Raw genomic sequence first — 26,492 nt, forward strand, 5'->3', positions numbered from 1 at the left:
ATCAACTAGCATTACAAAACAACTAAAATGTTGAAGAAATAAAATTTTTTTACATCTTCAGAATGCAAAAATTTGAAAAGAAAAGAAAACTTTTTCAGGAATTTCCAAAAATAGGGTCGTTATTCTTTTGTACAGTAAATAGAAAAAAAACCCTTTTTTCTGATTTCCAAAATTAGGGTCGGTCGGTAGAGGGCAAGCAAACATTTTTTTTTGGCCTTATTGCAGGTGTGTCCTCATTTATTTAGAGAAGAAGCATGATGTGTGTGCATGTCCTTATTTGAAACCATAACCGCAAACAACAACCCGTAATGGTCACCACCGGCAATTATGGACAGCCATACACCACTTGGGTGTTTTCAGTAACTACTCCCTATTCCAAAAAAACACAACACTAATTTTTTGGAATTAAAAAAATATTATTGTTTGCCAAATGAAACATAGCTAAATCCTAATCCTTTAGTTAGTTCTAACTGGCAATGAAAGACAAAATTTTAATATTTTTGAAATTTGAGGGAAAATGGGCCAAAACATGCAATTTTGCATGTTTTCTTACAATTGTAGTCACAAAATTCTAAGACTTGGCACAAGACTAAGCATTCAAAATCTTGAGTATAGGCCAAGAGTTAGCTCATAATGTTAGCATTTTATTTTATTTTTGATATCTGGAATAGGGAGTAACTGCAGACACACAGCTTAAGTTTTCTTCAAATCCCCTTCCTACAGTGGATCCTTAAGTTTTCCCTGTCCAAGTGCAGACTGACCCTACACCTCCAACTAGTCATGGTTTAGGTGTATTTATGATGTTTTCAATCTAGAAACACAGTGCCTACTGCAACACAGATATTTCTCTTGTGCATCCTCATTTGCCAGCATTTACAAACACAAACATACACCCACCACAACCCACACACACCCCTACGTGTTTTCACCGACAAACATGGACCTATGAGCCTCCTATGTATTTAACAGCGTAATATTGGACCTCTACGCACTGACATTTCACTATTGAAATTGTGGACTTTGGTGGCAAGATATATTTAACTGCCGAATTGTGGACCTGGTATTACACCTACAATTGGGGACCTATACCCAATATGCATTATTACGACATGTAGCACCTTCTGCTGCTCTCTTTATGACGATGGACTTTTATGAGTGGAATGTCATAGGTGGGTCCAAGTTTGTAGGTGAAAACAAAAGCACCCACAAACAGGCTCTTAGCTAGAAATTGAGGGTTGCCCGTCATTTGAATAAAATTGCCTGTCCTAATTTGACCTTTAAAAACATTTACCTCTGGACATCTATAGCCCATCGGGGGTTCAATGAGTTCAAATATGTGCTGATATGGCCTTGTTCTACAAATTCGGTCTACTAAAAAGGGCAATTAGCTTCTCAAAACATACAATTTATAATATAGCATCTGTCAAAGGCATTAATTTTGCCCGTCCCAGGAGCAAACTGGCCGTCTAAAATGACGGCCAGACGGGTGGCTAGCTACGACTCTGCCCACAAACACACAAACATATGTGGCCTGCCTGTTACCTTTGGGGTCAGCTGTAGGTACTGTAGGAACCCCAATCAGGGTTCTTAGGTTTGCTGACGGGACCCGTTGAGGTGATCCATGTTGTGGCTCATAATTACTGCTACTGCTTACAAGACTTGGATCCTCTGGGTTATAGCCATCAGCATCTGCATCTGCTGTATATGAAATGCACTTAGTTTAATAGTTGGGAAATTAACAATGCTCAGTGTGACTTACTTCTATAAGAAGTTAAGCTGATGTAATAATTAAGACTTATTCAGCTTAATAAGAACATCACAAAAATCCCTCATAAATAAGTCCTACAAGATACAGGGATTGAGTTTAAAGGCGCGCAATTGCGATTGCACACCATCGCACACCATAAATTGCCTGTCCTAGTACAATTTAGAGCACACCTCAATTCCATAAACTTCTTACGGACTGCAATTTAATAGCACACCTAACAGCCCGCCATAACATTTCCAGAAGTGCTATTTGTAGCATGACTGTTATTTTCAAAATTCAATTCCTGTATTATTTCTTATGAAACAAAACAATTTGTTTGGGGATAATACAATTTGGTGTAGGGGGCAACAACTGTAGGTAGACCAGAGGAGCGAATATATTGGCAGGATAAAGTGGGGGCTGTAATGTTCAAAACTCAAGCCCTGACAAGATTACTTACAAGTCCTGTTGACATTGTGCTCTGCTTAGGCTGAAAAGAGGGTTTGTCTCGGACAAAAATTAGTGGTGGTATGCATAGATTTTTTTAGTTGAAAAAGCATTAAGTATTTTGTTTTTTTATTGCTTCAGTAGGCAACTTTTATCCCAGCTGACTTTCTTTACTTTTTTTCTAATGCCAGCAGAAAAATCTCAAAAGCCTGAAAAAAATGTTTTTTCTTAAAATGTCCAGCTCTATTAAATGCTGTGCATGCAATCTTCAGAATGTTTGTCTTAGCGTGTAAAACATTTGTTTAAAATATGATTTACATAGATACATACTTGAGTATTTGGGTTTTACATCGCTTGAAGCAGGCTCTTCCATTCTTGGAGGGGTATTTTCCATACTTGGGGGTGGAGGCTGATCCATTCTTGGTGGAGGGGGACGATCCATTCTTGGCGGAGGGGCGATCCATTCTTGGTGGAGGGGACGATCCATTCTTGGTGGAGGGGGATGATCCATTCTTGGTGGAGGGGGGTGATTCAGTCTTGGAGGTGGTCCATCCATTCTTGGTGGAAAGGGCCTCATATCTGGGGGTGGTGGACCTAAAAATGAAGTAAGCAAAGTTTTGTTAAACACAATGCTTGAAGAAACATGTTCCACACAAACTACTCATATTCTGATAACCAGGCCTTTGTTATTTTTGTTTCCCTGGGCTTGACAATACTTGTAAACATAGATATTACAAGCATGTTGATATCAGGGAACTAAATACTATAGCATCTTCACTAGATCTCCATGAAAACTGATTCATAATCAGGAGATACACAATACATGAAAAATGCAAAAATAACTACACTGACTTTTTTTAAATCAACAAATTTTTATTCGCTAGACACAACACACATGACAGTTATTGGCTTCTTTATTTTTAAATATCGCAGTCTATTAATTATTCTGCTTTTTTCATATGTATTATGTACAGGTATGCTCATTCAAAGTTACTCAAAACAAGTTTTAGTTCACTGCAAAATCTGCAAAGTCACATAATCATCGTTTGGCAGAAAAACTTCTTGTGTATTTGTGGCCCTTGAACATGTTTAAAACAAAACTGCCAAGAGAATACATACGTTTTTGCTTTAAACATGTTCAGGGCCAATGACACATCAGAGGTTTTTCATGCCCAACGACGATCGTGAGCAAGCATAAGGTTTTGAATGACCCTTCCATCTTACCTGTTACGCCTGGTGGTAGTGGCATCCCCGGTGGCGGTGGCCCAGGAGGCATAGGCGGCATTGGTGGCCCTCTAGGGGGTCTCTGAAACGGAGGTCCACTTGTCGGAGGCGGCCCCCTGAAAGGCGGAGGTCCAGGAGGAGGAAATCTCGCAAGATGTGGTGGAACCATTCCATTTCCTGGCAGCGGAGGTGGAGGTCCGTCAAAATTCAGAGGAGGACGGAGGAAAGGGGGCATGGGTGGTGGTGGCCCAGGCCCCATCATTATACCTGGTGGTGGCGGAGGGCCTTGTGGTGGTGGGGGAGGTTGAGATGGAGGGGGTTGAGGGGGTAATGGAGGTCTGTTTGCCATAGTTGATGGGTGCATAATAGGGGGTCCAGGAGGAGGGGGACCAGGTGGAGGAGGCCCACCAGGACCAGAGGGTGGTGGACGGTCATTCAGAATCATCCCTGAGACATCTTCAACAACTACAGGATCTACACCATGATCATATGGGCACATGTCACCTCGCATGCAAAATCCTTTCTCTGTAAATAAAATTCATAACCATTAAAAATACATCAGAGCATCCAAGGCTTATATTAAGCAGGCACCCAGGCTTTTTTTACCCCAAGGCTGCGCAGTTTGACTCCTGGTTTGTCCAATATTTTACACTACAAACTATAGGACCAGGAGCATTCTTTGGGACCAGGAGCTCATTTTAGCTCCTGGTTCAGGCATACAGCATACTTAAGACCTGGGAGCATTAATTAAAAACAAATGTTAAAAAACTAATTAATTGATTTGCAAATCTGTAACACATTACTGCAGACTATGTACATTAGGCAATTCTTGGCCAAGCTCAAACATACCAGTATAGAGGCCTTGCATGTGACGTATCATCCCGTAAATATGGCGGACTACTCAAATGCATTCAACAAAAGCATGATTGCAATCTACCGTGACAGTTCGTCTCGCTCATATAACCCTGCACTACGATCGAATAGGTTGATGACAACATTTGATTGAATGGACTGCACTCCGCCATAACTACGGTGAAGGACACCGGTTCAAATCCTTTGTTTGGAGCCAATCGATAAAAAGAATGCAAGGCCTCTATGCATTATAAGGTGCATGGAATCTACTGGACCGTGTTATTACGCGCATGTGTTTATCTTGGCCAAGAATTGCCTAATATATCTATCGACTGTTCAGCTCATAATTGGCTGGCCTTGTGACATCACAGATTAATATCAATATATTTTATTTCGAGAATTGTCTTGTGACATCTCGCAACAAGCATCACAAATTATTAATTAAAGTTAAAATCCTATAATTTTGGCTACTTTCTATAACATGCAAAATGTAGACCAGACAGGTCAATTATATATCACTCTTAAATTAATGTAGGTCTACTTTTTGGCATAGTAGTAAAAGCTTAACAAATCCTGCCGATTACGAACTGATCAAACTATAAGAATGCGTTGGGATAGCCGTTGATTTGTCATTTGTTATTAATAATGGTTTGTCCCAATATGACACATGTGATGGATAATAATTTATATCAAGCATTCACAACCATAATTTTGCATTCATCATCGCCATCACTGTTAAAAAATTCATTCAATGATCCTATTATAGGATTCTACAATGTAAAGTAAGTTTCACAAAATGAAGGCAAAGAAAAAATGCAATCTGCCAGTTAACCTACCATCATAATCCCTGCACCTTTCTCTTGAAGGGAATGTCCTTAGATTGCCCCCAGGCCTGTCTCTTTCCCATGCACCGCTACCTGTACTCCCAGATACAACGGTGATTACGCTGTTTACGGCCGGAGGGTTGTGCGACGTACTTGATGATGATGGTGAACGTGATCGTGACCTTGTCCTTGACCTTGGTCTTCTATATCTGTCATCGCCGTCACGTTGCTCGTAGTTCCTATCGTGATTCCTATGACCTGTGATGGTGTCAAACATTCATGAGTACAGCATTAAATTTCAAGGACTTTCAAGGTCCAAAGGCATGATTTTCAAGGACTTAATTACCACAACACAAAAGTCATGATGCGGCTCAGTCTACATGCAGCACGTATTAACGGAAGTGACATCTCTCCACTCCCCAAATTTTGTCAAAAATATACTTCAGGTAAAATTCCAATTTTCAAGGACTTTCAAGGACCTTGTGCAAATTTCCAGGTCTTACAAGGCCTTGAAAAGGTGTTTTCAAATTCAAGAACTTTCAAGGACTCTCCAGGACTGTGGGAACACTGTGTAGTGTTTCTCTGTGATCAGAAGGAAGAGAAACAGCCAAATTCCTGGCTGAACCCTTTACATACCCCTATAATCCCTGTCTCGTCCTCTGTTGTACCTCTCCCTGTCTCTGTAATCTCCATAGCGTCTTGAGTTACCATGGCGATCGTATCTATCATCTCTGGTATCTCTGTGTCGTGATCTTTCGTCGTCTCTCCTTCTCCTCCTGAAGTGAGACAAATAATGTAAACTCATAGAAAATATAATATTTACACAAGTTATTCATTGGTAGAACACCAGCGCAGTCACCTTCCGAGCCTTATCATTTCACCCGTATTAAAAGTGCATTTCGTGATCCACAGCATCATCCCTCCACTTTTCTCCAAAAAAATTGAGATTTTTATATCACTGGAAACCTCTGGCTACATAATGTTTATGTACAAAAGAATTCTTGCTGATTAATTCGTTTAGCAAAGATATCGTGAAATTTGAATTTCGATCTGGTATACCAGAACGAAATTACAATACATTGTCTATGGAGCAGTGTAATACACATAATCATGCATAACTCACAAACGCAAAATCAGAATCAACTGAAATTTTGGGATTAAGCTTTTTTCGTGGATATCTACTGACAAATGTCATAAAAAGAGAATGCTAGGATCACGAAATACTCCTTTAAGATGAGCACTTCATAATAGTAAGTCTGGGAAGGTGGCTCGGAAAAAGTTCCTTGAACTGCATATTCTCTTGTCGTCTTGGATTTGACATCAAAACTTGTCTCTGATGTGTCTGGACTTTGGGCCAGATGTTGGTGGCTTAATCTTCATTCTCAAGGTGATCCTTCCACAATAATGTCTACGCATTGCACAATCAAGAACTGAATGAAAACCTGGCACTCTTCACTTACAAATATTAAAGATTACAACCTATGGATGACGAGGCCTAAGCTACACCAGCAAGTGCTATATCGTTGCAACGTTAACATATAAATCCAATATAAATTCATTCTAAGCCTGTGAGTGAGTCTATATATGGATATTCCTTATAATTATCTTAATAGTCAGAGATAAAATTAATTGACAAATTATTACGTGCTACTTTACATTATAACTAACCTTGGACTTCTACTGCGACTTCTACTCTTGGTGCGGCTTCTTCTCCTTGATGTCCTTTGCTCATGGTCTCTGTCACGCTTTCCACGATCATCATCGTGGCTTGTCTGGAGTAAAAATTTAATTCACAAACGGAATGAATATTCATGAGGCAATTAACCAATAGGAGCTGATATTTGAAAGGTTTAATTTGTTCATGCATTGATTTTTGTTGAGGCAGACGCGGACGATTTGTGTCCGCATTTTACTAAGTAAGACATCTACACATCGTTGGCTTAGTCAATTTAGTTACGGATAAGCAATTCTGGCCAACTAATGATGCATTTGTATGTCAGTTTTGACTTTAGTCATATTTTAATACCTTTATAACCAGGAGTAGGCTATTATATACAGAGGTAAACTGTAAGGGTTATGTTTCAAGGTTCCTAAGAGCTCCAGCTTCTTTGATACAGGATGGCCTCCTGAGCATTTTGACACCTTTTTTTATTGAAATTGGCTAAAATAATTTGTAAGTGCCAGCCAAAAAACATATTTGGATGGGGGGTCCTGAAAATTGTCATTTTGCATGAAAAAATATGATTCTCTTCAATACGCTATTGATTTTTGCATTGTTTTTATATTTTCTTGATGTCAAAGATTCAATTTTGAAAGTTGCATAAGATTTGAATCAACTGCATTTTTCAAAACCAATGTGTACAACAAAGTTGAATAGAACAAAATGCTGTGTATTATATGTTTCCCTGGGCTTGACAATACTTGTAAACAGATATTACAAGCATGTTGATATCAGGGAACTAATTACTATAGCATCGTCTCTACATCTCCATGAAAACTAATTCATTATCAGAAGATAGACAATACAATGGAAAATGCACACAATAACTACACTTACAATCCCCATACAGCACTTTTGTTTTGAGGCGAGCGGGATATGTCACTCTCCTACAGCTCTCCTTAAATGCTTTTGGAGTGAGCTATAAAACACTCCCCTTAAAAATGCAATCATTGGTACAAATACAGTAGGTCATGTGTCTTATGGTGGGACCCCAAAATACCTGGTGGCGTTACATTTTTCTCTCCTCTTTCTGATTTAACTTGTTGTCACAAAGCTATTCTTGGTCCAATTGCATCAAGTTTGGGCTCATTATACAGCTTGATTATTCTAATTTCCAAATATGTTTCACAATTTGGAATTCAAAGTTGTTTAATTAGTGAAAAATATTAAAATGTTAATGAAGATAAACCTGGTGGATAAGTGGTAGAGGATAAGTGGTAGAGGAGTATGTACAATCTCTATGGCAAATGCTTTGAAGACATGACATCTGTTTAAATTTTAAATTATACCATTGTCAAATTGTGTGCTATACATGCAAATCATAGCTCAAATGAAAGCTTGTTCATTCATTATTCATATTCAACTATTAATTTTATCTAATTGTGTTTACAAGTATTCACAGAGGACTGCAAGTCACAAGAACCACAATTTTTTCCTATTCACTTACACACAAATGCCAAGATTTTCAGTCACAACATGCGTTTTGGCTTTCAATTGTTGTATCTTGAGAAATATACACCCTAAGATAGGAAAAGTATACATTTTTGGAAAGCTCTTTACCCCAGGAATCTAAATATGCAGTTAAAATAAATGTAGGATACACTCTAAAGAAATTATTTTCAAAAATATAATCAACATTTGGTGCATTAAGTTACGTATATTTATCACACCCTGTATCACCACTTTGGACAATCATAACATAGCAAAAGTATACATTTTATTAAAGCTCATAGTGTGGCCTGTCATCAAATTAGATTTTATTTGAGGTATTCCATATCAGTTAGCAAATGCAATAAATTATAAATTTACTAGTAAAATTTAATTTTTTCATGATATCACCCTATATATTTTCTTACGCACCCTGTACACCAACTTAAATTGTGCATAGTTGTCTTCCTTGGAACATAAGCTTTCCAAAAATGTATAGTTTTGCTGGTGTGAGATGTATAGTTTTAGATTTGTATCAATTTTAAGTGATGAGGAAGACAGATGATCAAAATCAGTGCTTGTAACGCAAATGTGCCCCACCATACGACACATGACCAGTAGTTTACATTGTGATCCATCTGAATAACACTCTGCAGAACCCCAATATTGTATACCATGCTGCATTTTATGTATACCATTATTTTAATAGAATTGAGAGACTTACTTATCAAACAATTATCCACAATTCAAAAGCACATATTTGCCTATCTTGGAATGAAAAATTGAAGATCCCAGTTACCCAATAACAATCTGCTGTTTTTGAATGCTAAAACCTTAGTGCCAAATACCCTGATTTTGTGACTGTTTTTTCAAGTTACACAAATTTAATCCAAACTTACCGCCTGTTTGTTATTTGCATCTGTGGGATCTGTTGAACTTGCCGATTGGTTCACCCCTAGTTGCACAGAGGAATCTCCTCTGCTCTCTTCTTCCTTCTCTTGTGCAGGTTCGTCTGGGGGTGGTGCTGGCACCGACTCCGGAGGTTGTGCTGGCTCCGGTGGTGGTGGTACATAGCCAGGGATGTACGACCTGGTATTTAATGTCTCAAATAATGCATCCACAAACCCGTCAGTTTCTGCAAGACAGTGAGTTACAAAGATATTTCACCACATCACAAAGGGTTTCTCGTTTGTTTTTGTTTTTTCTAGACCTTTGGTGGTAAGTTACGCATGCTGAAAGAATCGCCTAATAAGTAATGTGTTGTTTTTCTGCAATTTTTTTTACATGTATCTTGAATTCTTGACTTCAAACATATTGCAAATGTATGTGCAATGCAGGGTTGTAGCTACGCCGGGCACCCAGCACAAAATTTTTTTTTTTTTTTAATAAATGATTTTTTCATCATAAGAAGAGCCTAGCTACAACCCTGGTGCAATGTGCAAAATATGTAAAAGAATCATAAAAAAGCATCCATGGTGACAATGACAAAACAAGGGTCAGATCCATCCTAAAGTCTCCATTTTATACCCACAATGCTCATGGGGGGACATGCCACTACTTTGGGGGCTACTTTTGAAAAAAAAAGTTGCCCCGAAATTTAAATTCCAGGAGTTACTTTCATGATTTGAGGAGATCTAAACACCCAGAATTCCCATTTATTTTTTGCACCATAAGCCTCAAAATAGTTTCCATTTTTCCAGGGGCTATTTTCTGTGCTACAACCTTGGCGGAAATTTGTTGCCACACCTGCACGTTCTGGTGTTAAAAGCACGCAATCGTAGCCAAATATGTGATAGTTCCGTATTATTTTGTATAATAGTTGCAAATGTATACGCAGCTTACACTCGCCCCTTCCCCCCCCCCCCCTTTTTCAATGTTGGGAGACTGTAATGTAGAAACGATGACGATTTTGTCCAAATCAACATTGCAATAGGGGAGCGGGGCAGGATGTTGGCCAATTAACGCTCAGGTGTGGCAACATTTTTCGCCAAGGTTGTAGTTTGGCATTTTCAGGGGAAAAAAATCACCCTTTGCCCCTGTCTATTTTGAGCTCTGCTGATGCCACCTCCCCCCCACCCCACCCCACATATTCCAGCCATGTAGAAATTCATGTTGCTACCAACTTACCTGTCAACAGAAATACTTCCAGCTGATCGATAACCAATTTCCTCAGATTCTCCTCATTCTTATCTTTCTTGACCAGAGCCACTACATATTTTGCTAGTGCTGAAGGATCTGCCTCACATCTGCAATGGACAAAATACAATATATACTACAATGTAGTAAGTACGTACATTGACAAACTTTCTTACTTTTAGGTAGCTCTTCAGCAAACCTACGACAGTGCACCACCCTCCTATCAGACACGGAGTCAAGATTACAGTTGAGCAGCCCATCATGATATGAACTGTATCTCCTCCCAGGATTGTTCTACAGGCTCTTTTTTGAATAGACTCAAGGTCTTTGGATTGTTTAATTGAAATACTAGAATGCCACACAAGAAATGAGGTACATTTTAGCGGTACCTCTTTTTTAATCATAAATAACGTGCAGCTTGTCTTCAGTCACTGAAATTCCAGTGTAGTAACTGGTTTCCTTGCCCTATAATATACATAACTTTTTTTTACCAGTGTGTTATTATTAGTCACAAATTTATCAAAGGGTGTACTACCACCTTAAACAAGTTGACAATTTTTCCCTTGATCAGACCAAACCAACTTTCACAATGATTGCAAATTTACATTGTTAACCTTAAAATGAACCCCATTTATATATTCCCCCCGATATTTGGTGATTTTATTTTCATCAAATCAATTCTATTTCTACTCTGACTCTGTCAGCCCGGGTCAGAGTGTTGTCATAAATGAATGCATGAACCACTCTCAAACATTGGAATGCAGTGAGAGATTGTTCAATGTGCTATTGCAGCGGTGGATGGAAAAGTTCACAGAATTGAAACAGCAGCCTCATCACCTATAAACTTATTCTTAAATACTTGAGAAAGTTCCTGCAACCTTTCCAGTTCTTAGCTGTGTGATATGACACGATACTCCTACTCGCTATTTGAACCAATCGGAGGTGCATGCATACAACCTATTAACCTAAGACTTACGGGCTAAGAAGGCTAAGACTTACTACCCCTAACTGACTTGGGGACCTCGTCCTCGAGTCCTTCTCATTTGCAGGCATGAGAATTTTTTTTTTTTTTAAATTGCCCTGAAAAAGTCAGTGAATTCGTCCTTTAACATGTTTAAAAGGCAAGGCCCAGTCCCAGAACACGCTAAAAAAATAAAAATGCGTAACTTTGGACAACAAACTGCCCGAATTCCTGAGCCTGAGGCAAAAGCCTGAAAATTCTCATGCCCGTCATCCAGGATAGGATTCAACGCTTAACACTCCTTCAAGTCTCACTCAACTGGCACTCCAGATCCGGGGGAAGTGGGGCACCGGGCGGGCAGGCATGGCAGGGGAGATTAGAGGAGAGCGTGGCCTAGCGGTTAAGGCATAGGACTGTGAACCCAAGGGTCAAGGGTTCGAATCCCAGGTCCGGCTCTTTGTGTCCTTGAGCAAGACACTTCACTCTACTTGCTTAGTGCTTCGGAGGGCACTTTAAGCTGTCGGTCCGTGTACATGCATATTTTCTCACATTAATGTAGTGTGCACGTTAAAGAACGTCTGAGGCTATTCGAAAAGAGCAGGGATCATCCCGGTCATGTTGACTGTACTTCAAAATACACTCATCTACTCTAGGTTCCAGAGTAGAAAAATAAGTACAGCTTGTCTGTACGCAGTGCGACAATACTCATACATATGAGGGAGGCACTTATAAGGAAGAAGAAGAAGAGTTTGAAAGTGATTATTGGTTCATGGTGATGGTCGGTAATAAATACATGAATAAAAATGAAAAATAAACCCAGCACCAGCAGGCCTAGTTATTTTTGCTCAATTTAATAACTTACATTGGTGTAAGCCTTTTATTCAACCATATTTTCAGATCATCTACATTCTGAATAGGTGGCATCCTTGATTGGTCGGTAGATTTAGCAAGCAAAAACAGGTTTATGTAATTGTAAGCTTACATACAAGCACAAAACGTGCGTGCATGTATGCCAGTCTGATCCACACACACACATGTGTTGTATTCATTTGTCGTGTGTTCGATCCGGCAGATTTACGATCCTTTCTACAGTTCACAGACGTTTATCAACCGTGTCTCTGCATTTGGAATTTCTTGTTTGGTTTCAGAATGCACACATTTAGCTAAATAATAGGTCAATTTCCAATTTCATCATAAACATGCTGCAAGATTCGCAATGTTTTTCCCCGAAAGTGTTCAAGATGGCTGTGCAATTATCAATCTCGGAAAATCTCATTGCACGAACGAGAAGTAAATTACCCAGAGTTGCCAGCTCCACTTCTGTCATTATCAGTTCTCCGATTCATGTGCCCAAGAAATCTCTTAATTTGTTATACTATCACGGATCCGATTGTTCAAACCGGAAGTTGTATTGGTGACGGGGGAAAAACGTACGGTCATAAAGGGTTTGGACCTCTAAAAAAAGGGGGAAAAAAGTTTTGGTCCTCTAGCTCTGAAGAGGGAGGATCAAAAAAGTTTTTTTTTATTATATGCCTACCAAGTCAGTATGGTAGGGGTTGACATTTTTTTTTAAGGCCGTGTAAAATTAATATTTTGGTTCTCGTCCCTCCCTCCTCAATTTCTGGGATTTGTCAGATTTTTATTTTTTTAGATTTTTCAATTTTTTAGACTTTGGAATGATTTATGAAATCTTCATACATATAAATAAGTTTATTAGAGAACAAGCATAACTTCCAAGTCTTTTTGTGGTACTCTAGGGGGTTTATCCCTCAGAATCTCACATTTGAAAAAAAAAAAAAAAGGCCTCATCGTTTCCTCGAGCACTGTTGGAGAAGACCGAAAACTACTGACAATGCTAATTTTACATTGAAAAAAAAAAAAAAAAAAAAACACCTCCCTCCTCATCAATTCATGAAAATCCTCTGGACGAGAACCAAAACATTAATTTTATACGGCCTAAAGTAGAGGGATTGAGACAATCGTGTCCCTCTATTCAAGCTTAGGCCGTATAAAATTAATATTTTGGTTCTCGTCCAGAGGATTTTCATGAATTGATGAGGGAGGGAGGTATTTTTTTTTTTTTTTTTTTTTCAGTGTAAAATCAGCATTGTCTGTAGTTTTCGGTCTTTTCCAACAGTGCTCGAGGAAACGATGAGGCACTTTTTTTTTTTTCAAATGTGAGATTCTGAGGTATAAACCCCTAGAGTACCACAAAAGACTTGGAAGTGGTCCTTGTTCTCTAATAAACTTATTTATATGTATGAAAAATTCATAGGCCTAAATCATTCCAAAGTCTAAAATAATTGAAAAATCTAAAAAAAAAAAAAAAAATCGGACAAATCCCAGAAATTGAGGAGGGGGGACGAGAACCAAAACATTAATTTTATACGGCCTTATTCAATGAATTCAGACTATATTAGGCCTAATTACTATTAGTATTAAAAGGGCATTTCGTGATCCACAGCCTCATCCCCCCACTTTTTTTCAAAAATATTTGAGATTTTTATACCAGTGGAAACCTTTGGCTGCATAGGCTAATGTTTATGTACCAAAAATTTCTTGCAGACTATATTCGTTTAGCAAAAATATCGTCAGATTTGAATTTCGTCCTGGTATAGGCCCCCCTACCAGAACGAAATTACAACAGCGGCCTATATGGAGTAGTGTATACACAGCGGTTTTCCACTTTTCAAGCCCAGTACTGGGCCAGTGTTGAGCAAGATCTAGCGGCACGGATTGAGCTATAAAAAAAGCCCCAACACTAGGCCTGCAAAAGTGACACTTTTACTGGGCAATTCTAGCGTACTCGCAATTGCCCAGTTCAAGCCACAAGTACTGGCCCAGTTCTAGTAGTACCACGGGCTGTCCCTAAAGTTGCCTGAAATTAAAATAATTTTAATGGGACGCCGTGGGTTTGGTTATCATGTTTATTGGATTTATTCTCGGAACCAGTACTATTTACCCAAAAAGCTAACATTTAGCAGTATGAAGAAGCAGTATATAGACGTGTGAACTGGTTTGTGAGTTTGGCACAGCTTTAACTACTGAGTGAAGTTCAACACCGTGGTGTTTTATACGGTAAGTAAATCATGACATGATGATGAAATGAGTATGATAAGCCTCAGTATGCATGTCAATGTCATTGATTGTATGGTCGTGTGTCTTGAGCTCGCCACCAAAAAAAGGTGGTGACGTTACATTTTGCCAAAGTCGACTCAAAACAAATGATGATATCTCTGTCAAGCAAGAAGTTATTTTCATGCTTGTTGTCTCATTTTATTCCTAAATAAAATGCACTTTCAACCCTGTAAAAAGAAATACTTGAACTTTTTTAATACTGACACTGTGCTTCATAGAATTCCAAATGGGCAGGGTGGCGGTGGTGGGGGATGTGGTGGTGGGGGATGTGGTACACACAAACTCTATGGGATTGGTATTTTTAGTGCGTAATCTGCTTCTGTAAAGGCTGTAAATTGGATTTGTACTCTATTTAGCATCTAAAAAACTAATGGCCTTACAGCTAAACAATTCTACTAATTGTTTTTAATCATTTATGATTGGTTTAGTCTAGAAAATAGAAACTTTTCCATACAAAACTACCCGTTGTCATATTAAACACTGTAGTAAGTAATGCAGATGTCTTCAAAATCTAAAAGTTACTGTAAAATGTTAATTACTTATCCTATCAGTCAAAGTATAGATTTTCTGAAGGGAAATTTGACGAGGAATCTAAATATGGACATATTTTATCTGTATGGGTTAGGGGGAAAATGTTTAGGTTCAAAGTATGTTGAATTGTAACAAAATCTAACATACTTTGGGACACCCTATATTCCGAGATTAACAAACAGCTGTGATTTTGGTTTCTTCCAAAGTCAATTGGCTCTCCATATCCTCTAACCAAATGAATGCTGTTTATTTCCAGTTTATTACTGTAAGTTGGTAATAAGCAATGCATTGAGTGGCCCATTTAAAAAAAAATCAAAATCTGCTTTATTCCACCCTGTATAACTTGCAGGTCACACTGTATAATGAGTTGAAATGTATATATTTGAATTGCGTATGCCTTCAGCTTTCCAAAAATGTATACTGTTGCTAGTTTAGGGTTGATGATTGTGGAGATAATCTAATTAGAAACCCGGTTGGTGTAAAACTTCATAATATTTGTCATGTAACGCTAAGGGTGGCGAGTTTAGGACACACGGCCGTATACATGTATCAATGTATGCATGCCATGCATAGTCACTGTAGTATAGCATGGCTAAGCCTAGCGCTTTTTGATTGTTTTATTTTTGTTTCAATTTCTCTGACCAGTTGGGTATGTCACCGTATAAATATCATCATGATCATAGGCCTAAAGTATTATTCAGATTTCCTTTTACAAATTAAGCGTACTGCTAGCTGTCCAGCGCATATTATTTTGCACATGGTCCAATGCACACGCTTGACGTCGCGCACATATATGCGATGGTTAATTTGTAAAAGGAAATCTGAATATTACTTTAATAATTAGACTAGTGGCGTGCGCAAAAGAAGGGGTTGGGGGCTATGCCCCCCCACTTTTGTTGGTCATTCGGGGAAAATGTTAAAAACATCAAAATTTGCTCCTAATCAGACTCCATTCGGGGGAACTTAACAACCTGCCCCCCCACTTTCAATGTGCTGGCCACGCCACTGGTCACCATAGGTAGATTAGGTAGATGGGAGAAATTTTGTCCCCGGGAATTTTGTTTGCACAAACCATGACTGGGCCGCTATTTAAAACTTATACCATATTTTCCACCTTGATTTGGCAGTGAACATGTAAGGCGCGTGAAAGTCGATTCGAGTTTATCGTCCCCGCCAGCGTCACTTTTTGGAAACCAAAAACACCCGCGTCAAATTTTCAAAAATGCCAAAATAATTCATTATTTTCAAAGTATCAGTGTTTTCACCAGTTTTAGCAATTGGAAACATATATTTTTGTTTGTAAAACATATAAATTTATAACTTGGAACCAAAACCAGGCTCTTTTCTAACTTTTCTAGTCCCTACCCATATAAAAACATGTTTATAAATAACATGTATGAGCAGCCCTCAATTAAGGATCTGAAGGGGCACGGCAACTTTGTTAGGGCAAGTTAATAATTGCCTTGGCTTTTCAATGAAAAGGCAAGGCAGCATGGCAGTTTGTAATATTTCAAGAGGGCATCATGGCAACTGTTGAAAATTTGAGAAGGGCACCAAAGCAATTTCTCAAAAGTGAAGAAAACACACACAAACATAGATTGATGATTTTATAATGAAGGGGCAGGGCTGGGGCACCGGCGGCAACTTCATTAGAGGGCACTGACAAGTGACTGCCTTGGGTAAAGGACATATTTTGAGGGCATTACGGCAGTGGGGATGGGGCACCCACGGCAAAATGCCATGGGTGCCGTGAGTTAATTCGAGGGCTGTGTATGCATGAGTGTGGCTTTAAATCAACACGCACTTTAGGTCAATAATGAAATCTGATGAAATAATGAAAAATAAAAAAGTCACCTCACCAACCTGGGAAAAAAAAGGGACGATAAACTCGGAATTGACTTTCATGGGCCTAATGCGCATGTCGCCCCACCCCAGTCAGACTCTGCATGTAGTTATCAGAGAAGTTTGGCACTTTTTGTCATTTGACTTTATCATACATGTAGGCCTACACTTGCTGCGTAAAAACGGAAAGTGGGGTTGTTAATGGCTAATTGAATCATGTTGTTAGCTCTTGAAAAGTATTAAATGCTGACACCACATTCATTCATAAAATGATACTAACCTGACCCCAAAATGGAAGAGGGCTTATGATTGCACGAGTAAAAGTCATGCCAGTGGTGGTAAATGCAATATTATGTGTCTTTGGGCGAATAATGAACCAGTGGTGATGTTTTATTATGCAATTCAATTGGCTAAAATCCAAACCCCACTTTTGTGTTTACGGTTTACCAAATGCCTGTACGCTATAGTACTGGCAAAAAGGTGCCAAAGAACTACATGTAGTGTAGGCCTACCATTCTACTATCTTTGTTCAACTCATTTGACTCGTAACATTTTGATAGAGACTGGGGAGTCTTGCGCGCATTTGTAACAAGGTCTTTTGTCATTGGTCATCTGCCCTGCCATTACCAGATGAGCCACGGGAAGAGCAGAATTATTTTTTTTGTCCTGCGGGGAATTGAGCCCGGGACCTCTTGCACAAAGTGTGCTTTGCGTATATTAACGTGACTGACACATGCTTTTATGAATTTATACAAGTGTAAATTGTGACTTGTAGCCAACAATCAAGCTTATTAATACCCTGATTGGAACCGACTGTAACAAGGTCTTTTGTCACGGGTCATCTGCCCTGCCATTATCAGATGAGCCACGGGAAGAGCGGAATTAATTTATTTTTGTCCTGCGGGAATTGAACCGGGACATCTTGCACAAAGTGTGCTTTATGACATTAACGTGACTGACACATGCTTTTATGAATTTATGCGAGTGTAAATTGGGACTTTTGGGCAAGAATGAATGAGAATAAACAATATGATATAAACCCAAGGTAGGGGGTCACTGTCATCAAAAGCATGGACTCTGATTGGGACTCCCTTGAGTCTATATAAAATTGATGTTTTGGTTCATTGCCCTCTCCCTCCTGGCCTCATCAGTTTCTGGGGTTTGTCAGATTTTTTTTTCTTTTCTCAAAACATTAATTTTATACAACCTTACAAGCCTTGGGCCATTTGATTCGAGCACTTCAGGCTACAAAAAGTTGGGGGTCAACAACAATAGCTGGGCAAAAAATATTTCCGTCAGTACATTCACAGGTTTGGGGTGCCAATTTGTATCCTTTCCCCTGCGCACCACAATCCCAGATTAGCACACCTGGGCACTTAACAATGAGTGAAGCTTATCACAGGTAGGCAGGCTGACATAGGTGGCGCTATTCGTCCATAGGGAAGTGGAATGTGCCTGTGCGGTCCAAAAATGGCTTTACTGTGGGGCTCAATGGAAAAAATCACTAAAAATTAATTTTGACAACCAAAACCTAAATGACTTTGACTTACTTTGGTACCGGTACTGGCATGATACTGGATTCATAAACTATCACATAGTGCAATCTATGATCCACCAACTCGACACTCGTTAAAGCGCAAAAGCAATTTGTGTTTAAATCAAGACCATCCAAAACAGCTTTCTTACAGTAAAGAATAGGAGGTCATCTGGGGTCACATACAGTAGTACTGTCACAATTTCACACACAAAATTTTGGGCAATTTGGTGGCGCTTATTTTTGTCTGTAACTTCAAAACAGGGCTGTCAACTCTCACGCATTGGCCGTGAGTCTCACACATTGGGTCACTTTCTCATGGTCTCACGCCAAGGTAGTATAATATCACGCCTGAAAGTAAATCTCACACAAAAAGCTGAAAATTGAGTAAAATCTCACGCATCGACATGAAAAAATTGTTGTTGCTACCCCCCGCTTTTCACATTTTCGAGCGCCGTGGCTTAAATAATCATGGGTCAAAATGAACATTGAAGTCGGCAAATCCCGGTAGGCCTCTGTCTCACGCCAAGCAATTCCAAAAAGTTGACAGCCCTGCTTCAAAAGTATATGCACTAGAAACATCATTGACCCCTTACTGTTTAGGTAATTTGATTCTCTTTCAAATGAAAGAACTTTCAGCTAAAAATATTAAACTTCAAAATTTTATGAACATCCCTATCACAGGCATGAGACTGCACTTTCCTAAAAAAACTAAAAATGCAAGTGAAATTGGGCAAACCAAAAAGTACCCAAAAGCTACGCCACTGCACTATAATCATGTCAAAAAGTAAATTTTAACCTAGGGAGTGTTTAGAACCCGGGAGTGTTCAGAAATACTCTGGTGGGGGGCTGGAAAATATGTATACTATGATCAGCTCTTAATAGGCGGGATTTATTCGGGTTTTTGTTACTGCGCGAATGAATAAAGTCCCAACTTACGCACACATAAATTCACAAAAGCATGCGTCTTTACGCAAAGCTCAGTTCGCGTAACTGCTGCGCCCACGCCGCCCAGCTGTGTGTACGCCGTTCTATATCAAATTATCAATCCACGATGTTATGAGTCCTCACCTATTAAGAGCTGATCAGAGTATAGGGGGGTCATAAAATTTTAGGAGTTCTGAATAGGGGGGGTTAAAAAGTTTTGGGTGTATGAACAGGTGGGGTTAAAAAAAAATTGATGCGTGGGGGGTAAAAACTTTGCGGCGCTTCTTGGTGTGCGCAAATGTTCCAGTATTGAACCACAACAAAAGTGCATTTGATCCAGTGTTAAAAATTGCCTGGCCTCCAGACTTGTACCCGAGTCCAGCTCATCCGAGTCCAAGCTGAGTCAAGTCCACTTGTATCCAAGTCCGAATCCTATTGTGCCCGAGTCCGCATTGGAGTCCAAGTCCAGTGGTGACAAGTCTGAGCCAAGTCCGAGTCCAACAAAAATAAGCCCCAAGTCCAGCTCAAGTCCGGACTCGGTCAGAGTCCATGCCATTTTTTGGGGGGAGGGGGGTCATTACTGACATTGCTTAGTAGGAGCCTATTTGTATAAAGATGGGTCATTTGGTGTAAAAAAAATTGGGTATAAAACTTTGAAAGAAGGGGGTCATTGGTATAACATTTTGAAAAAAATGGATCACCGGGTGGAACATAATTTCATAAAATGGAGCAAAATTTAATATTTTGTTTCTAATTTAAAAATTTGACAGTTTCTGCTTTTAAATTATATGGAATTTTTGAAGATAAAATTGTACAAAAAGAAGGTCATTGGTCAAAGATCACTACACCACACCACATATTGCTCTCCTATACAAACCCACAAATACATTTCACTTCAAAGACACATACACATGAACATACTGATGAATACGAACTACATGTATCAGACCACCTGTATCAGAAAGCAGTCAGGTGGGGGTATTTGCATGTGTGCCGTGGTACAGGTGTGACACACAGCTACACACTGCATGTAAATTGTCAACTCACAGTTAACTTGCAGTGTCCCTATAGGTTGTGTGCATCATACATGTAAATGAAGGGCAATGTATTCAAATATTATAGAAAAATATCATCATCATCATCATCATCTTACTATAAATAGGGGAATGTTGTATGTATCTATCTACCGGTATGTGGGTTAATCAAAGGCTCCGTCAGTTTCGATCCAAATGTCCCCAAATTCATACGGGAGATCGAGGAATATTCAGGAACGTTTATAATCTTTATTTGGTTGAAAATGGTCAAGAATTGGCTGCAAAAACAGTGAAAATATGGGTAAAAACGGGATTTTTGTTATGAAAATAGGTTGCCAGCCTACGCGTCACTGCAGCTGGCAGGCAGCGCGTCGGTGCCGCATGCGTAATGCGCACTAAGCCAATCTTGGCGTGTAAACGGCGCAGAGCCATGCGACTTGCGAGCCAGAGACCAATGGACATGATAATACGGAAAGATGGAAAAATAAAGGACAAAAAGGTACATGGACGGGTCACAGGATTATGAGATGAACACGTCCGCAGACACGCTATATGAGAGAACGGAATAAATACAGGAAAAAGATGTGTGTTGTATTATAAATAACAGATTTAGATAAATAAAATGTACATTTACCTGTTCAGTAATTCTTCCTGTTATAGTGAACGCTCCCATTTACTCATCTAGCGGGGACCAGCAGCGCCTTGCTGGTATCCCGCTAGTAATAATAATAACTGAAAGTTACCTTTTCAGAAATATTTGGCTGTGTGATATTAATTAATATAAATTATAAACATCTCAAAATTGGACAAATGTCCTAGACAAATGTGCAGTGATGAGTACCAATTTACTGGGTGGGAGCTGAGATGTATATGGCCCAGTCTCTCTAAAAACAAAACCGGTATGTATTCGGGGGGCTCCAACTTTGGAGGTGGCAGTATGTAGGGCTGTTTTAACAGCCCTACATACCATATCCATTTCATATTGAAGTGCCCCCCGGTATGTATTTGCAATTGCAATTTCTTTTTCGTCTGTGCCACTGTACATGTGTATTTTGGTCTTAAAAGACCCCCTTTTTCAGCATCGCTGTCACCCAAAGACCCCATATTTTTTTACTTAACAGATGCTCTGTCACCCGAAGACCCTTATTTTTCCATTTGATCTGTCACCCAAAGACCCTTACATGTTCAATTTGAACAGCAATTTTCATTTATCACTGATTTTGCTACTTATTTTGAAAAAACAATGAAATTTGAAGCCATTTAGAACTAAAAATTCGATTTTCGAGGTTTCTGTGGCGCTGTTTCTCACCCAATGACCCCATATTTTTTACATTTTGCTCTCACCGAATGCCAAAAATCATGCTCTCACCCAATGACCCCATATTTTTTACATTTTGCTCTCACCGAATGCCCTACACCTATATCCATTTCATATTGAAGTGCCCCCCCACCGGTATGTATTTGCAATTGCAATTTCTTTTTAAGTCTGTGCCACTGTATTTTGGGCTAAAATGGTCTAAGATTTTTGCGGCTTCACGCATAACAAAAAAAAAGTCCCAGTAAAACCAGAACAAAATATACTCGTCCCCGACCCCCACCTAGATTGTAATGTTTCCGTCGCCACTGATTCCAATCATAAATGTATAGTTTATTAATACTGGGTTCAGTGGGTTGCATAAACATACTTATGCTACTTTGAAACATTTCCTCAATTCCACATATTCTATACCAATGAAATGAGTACTGCGCCAATAAAGTATCCTTACACTTGGATAAATAATCACAATTTCAAAAGTGAACCATATTGGGGTAAATTTGATTTTTTAATAGATGCACTATCTAATCCTGCACATTATGACACCACATTGAATCCAATGTGACATCAAGAAATAAAGTTATAAGCAATTGAATAGTCGAAGGTCCAGTTTTAAAAGTGACAAACTGGCCTATACAAGCGCAAAAAGATTCCAACAAAGCGCAACAAAGAGACAACACAGTTTCTTCAATGAAGCGTTATTTAAAGCAGTTTTTATTTCAGTTTTACTTCTCTGTACTTTTCATAACTTTCATTTTATTTTATTTGTCAGTTCTTTTGTTTCAGTTTTCTTTTGTTCCTTTTGTTCTAAATTAAAGCCAAACAAATAAATTAGTCATTCACCACTCTCAAACCATATGTCTAGTCTGTGGAGTTTTGTATAGTTTTGTATAGTTTTGTATAGGCCAGTTTGTCACTTTTAAAACGGGACCTTCGTCTAATCAAATGCTTGTAACTTTGCTTCTTGAAGTCACATTGGATTCAATGTGGTGTCATAATGTGCAGGATTAGATAGTGCATCTATTAAAAAAACATTTACCCCAATATTGTTCAGTTTGGAAATTGTGATTATTTTTCTAAATGTAAGGATACTTTATTGGCGCAGTATATTTCATTGCACATGAATACAAATTTTAGCATCATTAATATGTTTCCTCTGCCATTTGATGTAGAATGGTACATTATGATGGGGGGGTAAAATAGTTTTGAACCTACATGAGGGGGGGTCAAAAAGTTTTAGGTCCATTAAGAGGGGGGGTCAAAAAGTTTTGGGTTCATAAAGAGGGGGTTAAAAATTTTTCGACATGAAAAGAATATTTTCCAGCCCCCCACCAAAGTATTTCTGAACACTCCCCTATAAAGGATCCACAGGCTGTAAGATTCCACTGCCCCTATTAAATACATGATAAAAGGCTACCAAAAACTTTCATAATTTTGTAAAAAACTTAACAATTTGATGTTAAAAGGTATTTAGAGAGAACTTAAAATGTGTGAAAATTTAAAGACCCAATTTTGAAAAAACCTTATTTCCCAGGGAAAGATCTGAGAGCAGGCCACACCATGACCAGATGATTAAATTAAGCCATGCAGTATGTATTTCTCAAGTTTATGCTATCCATAGTTTGTTCTTAATCGCCCATTGCACGATTCTGCCATTCATGCAAGGAGAGCCTCAATCTAGCAGCATGCATGAATGGGCGAATTGAACATGTTGAATGGGTTCTATGGATGGAGGAGGCATGGACTCCAACATGTTTCTTTGCATCTGGGCCAGTGTTTTATGACAAAACTGTATCTTCAGGCAATGATTTTGTGCTTGTTATTTTGGTGCAATTTTTGCCTAAGTCACTTGTGTGGGTGTGGATGCATATTTTCCTCATCATGTTCATTTGCTATTTTAAATGATTAATTTCAGGCAGCTTAAATTTATACATGTACATCTCTTGTCTTTTATTTTCTGGGGTATCAACTAATAAGGGTCTGGTTTTTGTTTTATTATTCAGGTGCAGATCACTTCAAATCACAGAAGACTTGTACATGTATCAATTGAGGACATGTTTTCTGCATATTGATCCATCATTAAATACATGTAAATTGATGTAATGCTGCAATACATAAAGGCTGACTGGTGGAAGGTGTCAGAAGTCACAACTGACAGAAATTTACGCAATCAAAGTGCTATTTTGACCAGACTAATAACAGAACAAAATTAATGTAAGTGTGAATCGCTGAATTACTGTAAGTCACAATGTATGGTTTTAAATGAATTTCTTTTTCAAACCTGATTTGTTTTGCATATATTTGTTTACACATGTCCCATCTTAATGAAATCCAGCCAAGTTCATCAATTGTGCCTGAAGGACAACAGAGCAATTTAAAGATATTAAATCTCCTACAAAACACCACAGTTAAGCAGTAAGTGGGTAAGATAGTAAACTTGTGGATTTGCTGACCAAATTCATTTGCCCGGTACCGTAATTTAATTGTTCTAGGACACCATGTAGCCTACATCTACATGTATGTATTTTCTCAAAATGCATTGCTAGAATTGGTATGGTACCCTTCTTTGGTAGCAAATTATCCACCCTCTTTTCTGTCATGGACTAGTAAAGGTGGGTGACTAGATTGCCAGCCTCATCCCGGGGCCTCATCCCCCCCACTTAATTGTTATCCCATCAATATGCAGATTTTGTTATTAGGTGAAATCTCATATTTCTCATAACCCCAGTGAAATTTTAGGACTGAAATAGATAGTTGAGGCAGTATGAACAAAAACATGGTAGTTGAGTGGTTATAACCCCAGAGACAGGGCGCAAATTTGCCTGCCCTTTTTAGATCGGCCGAAGGAAAAGACCTTATGGCATCATGAGCACAGCATTTTTATACAGTTAGTTTGGAATTGGGTGGAGTTAAAAATGGGTCCAGAGCATAAAATCTCAAAACAGCGCCCTCTCCCAAGGGATGGATAACCTTGTGGTCACGAAATTTACAGGGTAGTAATTATGTTGATCCACCCTTACTGTGTGCTATTAGGCAACTTCCTATTGAAACTCCTTCATAGTTAGGGAACCCCTCAAACATTGCCCAAGGCCTGCCAAGATGTACTGTTCTATGAACAACTGGAATACAGATAATTCTAGAATCCAAATCACTGGAGCAAATTTGGAATAAGAATGTTTGGGTGACGTGCCTCAATGTGAGGTAGAAAACAAAAAGTGTTACCACTTGGACCACAATCTGGTCACACACCCTCAAGATTTTTAATGATGTTGATTTCAAAATATCATTGAGCAACATGGTTTAAAATAGTCGGGGTTGTTGTCTACTGAAGATAGCAGTATGCTTGAAATATCATTAGTGAGTAGTGTAATGTAACAAATAAAATGGACTGTAAAAATAAAACATAGGATTGAAAGTGCAGCCTGGGAAGTGCAGGGATTTTAAGAACATTTTACACTATAACTTGACAGGCTTCAGCTGTGGATAACAAAATAACTTCACAGGCTTCTGCTGTGGATAATAATAATGAAATTGTCCAACAGCTCTGTTTATAACTTGTGTATCAATATTGTTATTTTGTTGTTTCAGAAAGGACCGTCAGAAAGTACCATGACTTGATCAAACAGTGTTGACAGTGCCATGGTGGCAGTGAAAGTAGTCGATTGGGATCACTGAAAATCAATATCATGGAGACCTCACATCTTCCACTGTAACTCTTGTTAAATGCTCGGACTCTACATATTCTTAGCCTTCACTATGATAGGAATGCATGCCTTTCAGACCAATTGCAGCTACCAACCAGGCTGGAATTCTTTGGACACTTGAACAAAAAGTGGAAATATACTACCTTTATTTCCAAGCAAGTAAATGTGAAGCTGGGAAATGTGGAAAATAGACTTTTAAACTCAAAATTTCAGAAAACTGTTGGTGTTCTACATACACAATCAGTATCATGACTTCCAATTGGTGGAGAATCAGGAAAGCAATCACTTTATTGCACAAATATTCTCACAGGATAGATTAGCAGAATATAATAAGGTGGTTGAAAATTCTGGGAAGTGCAGGGATTTTTAATTCTGGATTGTGAGGGTAACATATTATCTGATTAAGAAATAAAGGGTAAATCCGTCACTGGGCGGAAAAGCCTCATATGTACTTTTGGCCATTGAACATATGAATAAAGCCTTGTAGGTGTAGACTTTATATTGAAGAGTTTGCTTCATCCATGTTCAAGGGCAAAAGTACATGCAGGAAAAAAGTCATATTTACTTTTGGCCCTTGAACATGGACTTTATATTGAAGGGTTTGCTTCATCCATATTCAGGGGACAAATGTACATATGACAAAATATTAATCAGAAGGGTTCTACATGAAATAAACTTGAGACTGAAAAGAAAGATTGAAAAGAAGCATGATCATTTATTATGCACCTAACATGAAGGTACATTTTTATATATTTATGTCACTCTAGGATTTATGACACCTAATGATGATATTAATGGTTCAATCCTAAATACTGAAGGTCAAATCTATTAAAAAGCAGATTTAAGGTTAGATGTGAAAATTGCAATTTTGTTCAAAACTAATACAAGGTTGATTTTTAAATTTCAATTATATTTGAAATAACTGCATTTCATTAAGCGAGTCTCCATTATTTTTTTAGGCCAAGTAAAATAACATGTATATTGTCCCCTCCCTCATCCATTTTTGGCAATTTGTTCAAGCTAGTGGTAGTAATACTGTCAAAAATATCAGGGCCTCCACATGTGTTGACAAAGCCTTTGCAATTGAAATTTTACACAGAAATGAATAATAAATTTGTAACAAATAAT

At 38.5% G+C, this 26,492-nt stretch overlaps 1 protein-coding gene and 1 long non-coding RNA gene across 2 annotated transcripts in view; one reads left to right on the forward strand and one right to left on the reverse strand.

Annotated features, from left to right (window-relative positions):
- Window positions 1–12,581, reverse strand: part of LOC140161030 (RNA-binding protein 26-like) — a 29,276-nt gene extending 16,695 nt beyond the window's left edge. Inside the window, 9 exon segments of the mRNA XM_072184410.1 lie at window positions 1,543–1,698; window positions 2,525–2,788; window positions 3,419–3,943; window positions 5,107–5,352; window positions 5,731–5,870; window positions 6,763–6,866; window positions 9,142–9,377; window positions 10,370–10,488; window positions 12,202–12,581. Of these exon segments, the coding sequence (XP_072040511.1) occupies window positions 1,543–1,698; window positions 2,525–2,788; window positions 3,419–3,943; window positions 5,107–5,352; window positions 5,731–5,870; window positions 6,763–6,866; window positions 9,142–9,377; window positions 10,370–10,488; window positions 12,202–12,263 (1,852 nt within the window). The 5' untranslated portion in view covers window positions 12,264–12,581.
- Window positions 12,582–14,183: 1,602 nt separating this feature from the next.
- Window positions 14,184–26,285, forward strand: LOC140161031 (uncharacterized). Its single transcript, XR_011860064.1, has 3 exons — window positions 14,184–14,417; window positions 23,664–23,874; window positions 25,249–26,285. It is a non-coding gene; the product is annotated as an uncharacterized lncRNA (long non-coding RNA).
- The last annotated feature ends 207 nt before the right edge of the window (window positions 26,286–26,492 follow it).

The sequence above is a fragment of the Amphiura filiformis genome, chromosome 9 (assembly GCF_039555335.1).
Source record: "Amphiura filiformis chromosome 9, Afil_fr2py, whole genome shotgun sequence".
Classification (NCBI taxonomy): domain Eukaryota; kingdom Metazoa; phylum Echinodermata; class Ophiuroidea; order Amphilepidida; family Amphiuridae; genus Amphiura; species Amphiura filiformis.